The sequence below is a fragment of the Egretta garzetta genome, unplaced genomic scaffold, assembly GCF_000687185.1.
Source record: "Egretta garzetta isolate BGI_Z169 unplaced genomic scaffold, ASM68718v1 scaffold211, whole genome shotgun sequence".
Lineage (NCBI taxonomy): Eukaryota > Metazoa > Chordata > Aves > Pelecaniformes > Ardeidae > Egretta > Egretta garzetta.
In genome coordinates, this window is record NW_009258673.1 from 186,882 (window position 1) to 196,125 (window position 9,244).

At 37.3% G+C, this 9,244-nt stretch overlaps 1 protein-coding gene across 2 annotated transcripts in view; it reads left to right on the plus strand.

Annotated features, from left to right (window-relative positions):
• The window catches only part of PSMB7 (proteasome 20S subunit beta 7), a 26,327-nt gene that overhangs the window by 4,444 nt on the left and 12,639 nt on the right, over positions 1-9,244 (plus strand). Inside the window, exons 4-5 of one of the 2 annotated variants that reach the window (XM_035888590.1) lie at positions 5,183-5,241; positions 6,923-7,503. In XM_035888590.1, coding sequence (XP_035744483.1) covers positions 5,183-5,241; positions 6,923-7,123 — 260 coding nt within the window. In that variant the 3' untranslated portion in view covers positions 7,124-7,503. Of the gene's footprint in view, positions 1-5,182; positions 5,242-6,922; positions 7,504-9,244 lie in introns of those variants that run through there. The other variant, XM_009648843.2, reaches the window with a different exon arrangement.

Here is a 9,244-nt window from a genome sequence, read left to right on the forward strand (position 1 = left end):
AGGAAGTAGAATATCAATGGATTAAGTTCATTGTGGCTTAAACTTTGATTTGCTGTCAGCTGTACCAGGTCTGTCTGGTGATTACGCGTTACTTTTGTCCATGCTGTCAAACAAAGCCCTTCTCAGCACAAATATCCTTTACCTTTCTACACCTGCTACACTGATACTTTCTCCAACAACCAAGATGTATCTTAGTAAAAAGATCTGCATGTGCATATAAATGAAAGATAGGACTGAGACAGCAGAAACCTATTGAAGGTCAAATCGGAGGTAGTAGTTGGAATTGTATTTTGATCTTACTTAGACTAATCTATTGTTTATTATTTTTCCAAATGTTCTAAGAGCAGTTTAGGGATAGGTATTGTTTGGCCAGCTAATTTCTGGAAATTTGGTATTAAATAGGAAAGGTGGTTGAGGTGTTGGGGTTTTGTTTGTTTTAATGTGCCAGAGTGTGTTTTTATTTAGCTGGAGTGTGTTTGTAGGTGGACAGAGCGGTGTCCTCCCTTGCAAGGGAGATTTAAAAGATACTCAGTGCTTACTCAGGAGTGAAAACATCAAATTAAACTGTTTATGCTGACAAAGGACAAAATTGGATTTCAGCAAACGATGCAAGATTGTCTGATTGCTCGGCTTGTCTAGGAAAGCTTCTGGCCAAGACTTATAATGAAATGCATGTATAAAATTAAAGCACTTGAAGTCTGTAGTTCAGCTTTCGGAAACAGTAAGGATGTTCCAGTTAGTGGCTAAAGCTAGTCCCCTGGTACCAGTGTTGCTTCATATTCATAAATCAGCTCTTCATGCATTGGCAATGTTGTCCTGCAGCGCAAGCACTACCACTGCTGAGACTCAGCCCCTCAGCCAGGAACCAGGGTGAAAAATGATCCCGATCGATGGGGCTGTGGAGATCACCGAATCTTTACCTAGGATGAACAGCAAATTGAATAACAATGAGTGCGTGTGAATAAATGCCCTGTCAGGGAGCCCTGACACTGATGGATTAGGAAGTGCTAAATGTTACTCTCTCAAGGCTCTGTGCATCCTCCAGTGCGGCAGGCTGAGGTAGCAAACAGGTCCTCGGGTGATGAAAATGGACTGTGCTTAGCAGTAAGAAGTTGTCTTCAGTGAATGTTCTGCTAAAAAAAGCCAGTTAATCTCTTTTAGAAAAGCTACTGCAGTTGCCAAACACGGTGGAAATTATTGTCGGCTGGATTTTTTGCTATGTATCAATAATTATCTTCCACTTTAAATCAATACTGAAGTGGTACAACTCCTCAAGTGGAGACCAAATGGGATTTTTAAAGTGAGTTTATTACAGTTTAGTCCAGAAAATTTTTGAATAACTTAGTTGTGAACACTTATGAAATGACCAATGTTTCTTAAGAAAAAAAGAAAATCTTTTAGGGTCTCATAACTACCCTGGCTCATGCTAACTGTCAGACTGAAAAGCATTTGCCTCAGAATACAGCTCTGCATCTCACTTTCTTTAGTTCTTTATAATTTGTTCGGCAATCAATACTTTTATATATTTAGATGCTAGGTTAATACTTCCTGAATATTTGTTTCTAAAATGTAGCTTGCTGAAAATGTATGCAAAAGAAATTCTTTGGAATTGATATGGCATTTTTTTCTTGATTGGGTTTCCAGGGTTGTTGATGTGTAAGCGCTCATAGCAGTTAGTGGTTTTGAAAAATCTAGCTGAAAGGGTTTTTTTTCTCAATATTATATAATACAAATACATGATGTTACCAATTATTCTTTGTTTTAATTACTGCTATTGCTTATACACAGAACAATTGTAAACGTCCAACATTTAGAAAAAAAAAAATCCAACCAAAGTTCTTGTTTCTGCATTGGTTGTGTGTTAAGGTTTCAAACTAAAGTTATCTAAGGTAAATACCTGGTTCGGTATTACCTTGAATCTGGGCTCAGTTAACGACACGTTATCTCACAGCTTTCCTTAATGTTTTAATAGATTTGAGGTTGAACTGCTGCATCTTAGCGATGTTGAATCCTAACTGGTAGTGACTTAAATCAGTTACTGTGTGTATGGGGTGGGAACATCTATCCCTAATTAATGGATGGTGTTTTGCAATGTTTGGATTTTATCTTTCTCCAGACATTATGTTTGGGAATTGTTAAGCTTGTTTCTACATAAAGGCAAAGCACGCTTGTTAAAAATGAATTATTGGTGGGCACTGAATACATGGACAAGAGAACAGCTGTTTCCCCACATACAAACAAGTTCTCCATAGACCCTTCGTATCTAAGTTTTCTGTGCTTTTATAGGTACTGCAATAAGAAAACCATATTGCCTATGTTTACCTAAGTTTGCGGATTTTACTGCCAGCTCTCCTGTTACAATGCATAGCTTTCACAAGTCGGTTGAACTCCTTGGAACATTGTGGGGTTGTTTGGATCATGTGTGGAATTTGACAAGTAGAGGGAAGTCGGTGTAACTGGATAGAGAAGTTTGCAATTGTGCTCGCGAGTAACTGCCCGCTGCTGGCTGGCTGCATGTCTGCATGGGCGCTCAGGTGATGGGGTTTCAGCCCACCTGCAGTGCGAATAAGGGGATTGAGGGGGTTTTCTTAGTTAATGTGCTACAAGTGAATATATGCACGTCATTAGTGTTTTCCAAAACAGTTCATATTGCTGTTGTCAAACAGCAGATGATTTGTTTTGATGCAGGAACTGGGAAGTATACATCTATTTGTGTTTCTAAAAACATGGTGTTTACATCTGGTGCCAGTCAGAGTAAAACACAATGAAAATTCTATTTAAGATTACAAAAATCTGTTCTTTCAGAGAATGCTTAGCTGTGCTGTGAGGCTTTTGTGAAGGCACTCTTTAAAAATGCAAGCTTATAAAACTTACGTTTAGGATTTATTAGCAGTAGAGAAAACCCCTCAGTTTTTAAGCTTTTCCAGCTTTACTTCCTGTTCTGGTAGGACCTCCTTGGGGTTGTGGTTTTTAGATGTAAATGTCTGCCTGTAGGTTTAAATACGTTTAGGCTTTCAACAACTCTTTGAAAACTTACATTCTAGGACTGTCTGCGTTTATTTAACGTTGACATTAAATTTGGTATTTGCATCTTGGTAATATAGCGAGATAAATAATTAACGATACAGTTCTTTACGTATGAAGGATTTCATGTAACATATAAGGTTCCCCCCTTCTCCCCCCCTGCCTTTCTCCCTTTTCTTCTTTATAAGTCTACTGAGCCCGTAGGTTATAGGTTCTTTTGGGAACTTAAAGGAGCTGGAGGAGTGAATCCAGTCTGAGCCATGTATGAGATTATTGCAATATTTGCGTTACTGATAATTTTTATTCATTGGTTTTAAGAAATTAAGATTACTTTTTCTTAGCTCAGTAGCTTTAATGTAGTGATTTCTGTCAGATACTACTTTTTATACTTTCCTTCTTGCACATTTTTTAGTCTTTATACTCTTAATTTTTTCAGAGAACTCTTATCCAAGGGTAAGATTGTTTTCTAGTTTTGAGGCTTCCATTCTGCTTATGGTAGGCCTTCATTTGAGTGTAGTAAGACTGTGGTCTTAGTTTGAGACCCTACCTCAGATTCTTTTTTTCTTCCCTCATTAGAAATGTTCCTGTGTCATTCTACCAGAAGGATTATTTTATGGTTCATGTCCTGTATTTGTTTTGGAGCACACCTTATTTTGACCTTGCTTGAAGGATCAGTAAAATTCCTTGTATTTGTGATCTGTTCTGTTCTGTCAGCGGTTCATTTCTGCTATTAGTTGCTTAATCTTCTTTATTCCCAGTTTCAGCATTTAAAAAATGGAGTCATGTATTGCTCCAAGGTGTAAATGAATAGTCATTGCCTGTAATACAAGTACACACTTAGAGTGTCCTACTGCTTTTAGATGTGATGTATTTGGTACTGTAAAGGTAATGATCCTCAACCACAGCAATATTCTGTAACAGGAGTATCTGTCATATTCATTGGGATTACCATGTTCATTGATTTGTGTCTGTAAATCTGCTGTTTCTACCCTTTAAATTTGATCTATAATTGGGTCTCCTTAAATGGTCAGATAAGGTAGTCTGTATTTTCTCAACAGTGTCACTGTCAGCTTCTCCTTTTTCATTATACATTCAGCAGACTTGATAAAATCAGCAGGACACCTCATTTGAAACTGTTTAATCGCTGCCTTTTTCTTTCACTAAACCATTGAGGTGGTCAAGCGATATACACAAATCATTTTAAATAGAAAATATGGCTTTCTCTGTGACCCAGCTAAACAGATAGCAGTATGCAAAACAAGTTAAAAAGTAATAACTGCCAAAAAATCTTCTAATTGGAGTAAAAAATTGCAGGTAACTTTATTCACTCCCCAAAAGTAGCGTGCTCTGAAATATGGTGAGAGCCACAGACAGACAAGATATCTTCCTGAAGGCTCACTCTTTCTGAACAATGCAAGTTTCCAGTTTAAAATCGTATCATACTGCTTTTCATGTTAATTTACAGAAAGCACATTTATACCAGTTACAGCGCTTTGGGTAGAGATGGTTTCTGCTCCATTACTACGCTTGCACTGCATCCTTTAAGAGAAGTAATGTTAAACTCGTGTTTTCATATCTGTCATTTTGTCTATTCAGCTGTTATTGTTCAATGTAAAAATAATGGCACAAAGTAAATGCATAATAAACTGTTTTAAAGTAGATAGGGGAAATAACCTGATGGCAGCAGGCAGCTACCCTATTACCATTGCTAGTTTACTCATCCCCATGCGTAAAGGTGACTGTGCCAGGGCAGCTCGTTAAAGCAATCTATTCATTCGGAGCGTCTTGGTGTTAAGTGACATACCCTCTAATGTGGCCAGGCATAAAAGTGGGACAGGAGAGATGGGGGAGTAGGAATTGCAAACTGTGGCATTCAGTTAACTCTCTTTTCCTAACCTCATTTTCATATCTTAGTGTTCAAAATAGTAAAAAGAAAAAGGCTGTCAGAGCGGGGGCCATGACAAGTCTGCGTACACTAGCTATAAATTTAGGATTAAATTAGGTGCTGGACTTAAAGAGGGTAGACACTTGAGAGTGTATAGTGAGCTAAGATAGACTTCGGTCTGGTTGTGCTGATGATATTTGTTATCTTATTCTTTAAAAAAATACTGTATCTAAATACACTGGATAAATAAGTGTCCTAATTTTCTTACCATAGGTTCTGGGTCATTAGCAGCTATGGCCATATTTGAAGATAAATACAAACAGGACATGGAGGTAAGAAATTTTTTTTTTTAAAGCTCAGTGTTTCTTCCCTTGATAATTCTCACGATCGTAAGAATTTAAGAGGTTTGAAGCTTTAAAAAAGTTAAATCTGCTCTAGTTTCCCTGTACTTAAAATGTACTAATGTCAGCTTACTTGCAAAGCTGTAAAAGTTGATGGGTAGGATAAATTCAAAGAAATACATCTTGCAAATTTGTGTATGGAATAATTTGTGTGATTTGAATGTAGGCAAAAGCTTTAAAAACGTGCGACTTACTGATCATAGTTGACTTCAGGAATTTAACAGTCCTTGCATAGTCAATATTGCTCTCTCCCTCAGTAGTCAGTCCTGCCCTCTCTCTGTCTTGAAAAGGGAACGCGTGATTGTAAACGCGATAAAACCCCGCTCAAGTAGTCTATGAAACCAATTAGATTTCCGGTTGATTGGGTATGTTCAGAACTAGCAACTGCACTTCTATGTTTAATATCTACTTAAAAGCTGATTATCAGAAGATTTATAAGCTTGTGGGTTGTTTGTGTTTTGCTGATGATCTTGATAAAAATGGAAAAATGTTTGGTTGCTCATTATAGAGAATCATTCAGGAGAGCTAAAAGCTGGAGCGTCATAATTAAGATCAGAATAAGTTATTCAGTTATTTTTTTATGAATGTATGCATGCAGTACATTAATTTTCTATTAACTATAGTATGTCCTTACACTTAGTTACACCAGGTTCAGTGCCTGCTAAGCTAAACAATGAAAAATCTCGTTATCAGCAGGCAGACTATTGGTGAAAATAAAACCAAAACAATGAAAGGGCTCTCTGTGGCCATATTTTGTAAAATGCCTCTTTTAAACCACACTAATCTCTTCAGGCTTTCCGTGAGTGCTCCTTCTCATTCCAATTGATTAATCATTTCACTATAAAGAAAACACTGAGAATTGAACACAAAGTTGAAAATTGAACCCATGAAAAATATGACTTGTAACACTAGCAGTTGCAATCATTTCAGCCTAAAATGCAGCTATAACAAAGCTTCACAGCTATTTACTGTCACTGAATAATGTGGAGAAGGAAAAAGTTTATTTACTTCAGAAAAGGTCTTGAGATGTTCCTCATCTTTGTACTGCAACTGCTGTGGGTCATCTCCTCCCCTTCAAATGTCGGTGTGACTGCAGTATATTTTCAGCTGATGATCCTGTAAGTCCACTGAGTTCCTCTCTAAAATCAATTAAGTTTAAAATTTCAAGTGATGTGTCGTACCCTGTCACATCTCCTGAAGAGATGTGATGTGTGATACCAGTTGATGTAAAAAAACCAAAACAACTTGTTTTGAGAAGTTTTCCAGGAGTTGAACTGCTTAAGAGTTAGTAATAAACAGTTTTCCAGTTATTCTTGGAACTGGCTCCTCTTCTGTCAGTATATATCAAATAATTGTAGGTGTGCAAAATTATGAAAATGCAGTAAGATCAGGATTCCTGTGTTGCTGCAATGTCTTGGGCAATATCTGAAGACACTGGCCTTCTGGCCTCTAGTATATTTATAAATGCGATCAGAAATATTAGAGTATTTTTAATAGGCACTAAAGTTTCTTCTGTAAGTAGTGTTACACTTGATTGATGGAAAGAACCACTGGATAGAGGTAGACTCTGCTTTTTTTTTTTTTTTTTCCATCTACCCTCATGCTGCTGTAGAGTCTCTTTTTTCCAGCCTCTACTTGTGTGACACTGCACTTGGCACGTGTGCTATTCATACTGAAAACATGGGCTACAAATCCTTGGAATCAACAGCGACAGCGTAATAGTCCGCTTTCAAAGATGCAAATGTCAAAGAGCTGTGCTATGAAACTAAAAATTTCATCGTATTCTCAGCTAGTTTTCAAGCTTGTGTTTTAAGTCATTCTTTGTGTAAGAGCAACCAAAAAAGGCACCAAAAATTGGTAAATCTCCAACTTTTCCTATTTAGAAAGGTCATCCTAATTAAATTGTCTTCATATACAACCATAAATGGCAGCAGATATTCACTGTTATAACAAGCATGTAGAAATGCAACCTACCAATTTGTTGAAATAGATATTTAGATCTTTGAGACTTGCATGCACCTTAACCCTTTCTTTGTTTTACCAGGTATTCTGTTACCTAATAAAAATCTAGTAATCTTATTAACTAAGCCAGCAAAGGTTGAGGTGACATAGCTGAACCATACTCTTAAACACCTCATATTCTGTTAGGGCTGCCAGCTTAAAATATTTACTGCTTAAGTCAGATGTGTTTGGGTTTTTTTCTCTCCAGAAAAGTAACAAAATAACAAATGGTATTTCTATTGAAAGTAAAGCAAATTAAATCTGAAGTACACCATGTATATTTTACATAAAATTTGCTATGAAATGGAAATGGTGATAAACTTAAAATTCCTGGAGATTAATTTAATAAAATGGGTAGAGGATTAATATTTTTCTGTCACGATCAATACTGCTTTCTTTTGCACCAATTGTCAGAATATCTTGCTAGGGCTACTGGAGGGTAGTGGCGTGCTTCAAGACCATCACATCACAGAAAAATGATTCAAAGGCAAACTGTCCTGCACCCTCTGGTATCGACTTGCAAATTAGCATCTGGAATGTAATTAAACAAGCTTAATGAAAGTAGCAGCTGAATACTACTGGAAAAGACAATCAGCTTTTTTGCCTCTGATATATATTCTGTACTATTGAAGCTGATCACCAAACGCATCATGTGAGCACAGTTAAAAAAAATTAGCATTTATTTGAAGAATAGGAACTGTTTTTCATTCTGTTATGCTTTTGGCATGCACTGGTGTCCCATGAGAGCCATGCCACAGCAGATAGTGCACAATATTTATAAATCCATGACAGGCAATAATAGCAACTTGAAAAATTCTTTTGCTAGAATTTCAAGTTGAGAGCTGCCAAAAGCTGAGAGGATCAAATCTGCAGTGGCAGCTGCTGTGCCCTACAGTTAGAATCGTAGACTTTGAAGATGCTCAACTTAAAAAAAAAATAAAAAAATAAAAAAAGAAGACTGCAGGCTTAGCCAATTTTTGCAGGTTTCTAGAGCCCTGGCTCTCTGCCTTTTGAAGATGAGTTGCTGAAGCTTCTACCACTGCCTGAGGCATGCTAACACCAGCAGGATGTGTTTTTTTCCATAGACTTAGTGTGTCTTCAGATTTAAGTAGCACATGCTTTATCAATGCCAACTGTGATGGTCCTTTCCTTGGTTGCAATGCCGGGAGATGATCTTTACCCAACATCCTTCAGAGAAACTGCTAAGATAGATGGTGACGTACAGGAGTGCCACTTCTGCAGTCTGATTTATGGAGGCATGTTTCATTAGGAAGCAAGTGCTGGCCTCTAGAGGAACCATTATAGATTGCTGAAGATGTGAACACTTTCAGCCCTGAAGGCCTGTAGATGCTTCAAAAATGTAATGCCAAGCACCTAACTACTGTGGAACAATATTAATCTGTCATGTGGGCAGCTATAGATCTACTTTAAAAAACATAAGTGGAAGAACAGCACATCTAATAGAGTGTTTTGAGCTTAGATCTTTCATTGCAGCCAATTTTTCTTCTGGTAGACTGGCCACATGGTTTTTAAACCTTACAGTCAGATTTTGCAAATGCATTCATGCCTTCTGGTGTTAAACAATAGTAAAGAAATACTCTGAGTCAGTGGATATGGGAACTATCATGATCTGGGAAGAAGGTGTCTACAGTATTAAATGGTGGAATTCTGGGTTTATCTATACTGTGGTTGTTGAATTCCTCAGGAGATGGTGGGGGTATTATATATTCTATTCTGGTATTTGACTTGGGTTGTTTGAAAATTGGAAGCTTTTTGTCTGTAGCAGAATTACAGCGAGGCTATGTTGTAGGCTTCCGACAAGAGCTTCGTGTTTAAGCAAGGAAACAGGCTGCTTGTAACTTCATTTCTTTTCTGTATTTCATCAAAACAGCCAGGTTTAATAAAAAGAGGATCCAAAGGGAAGAGAGTAGGA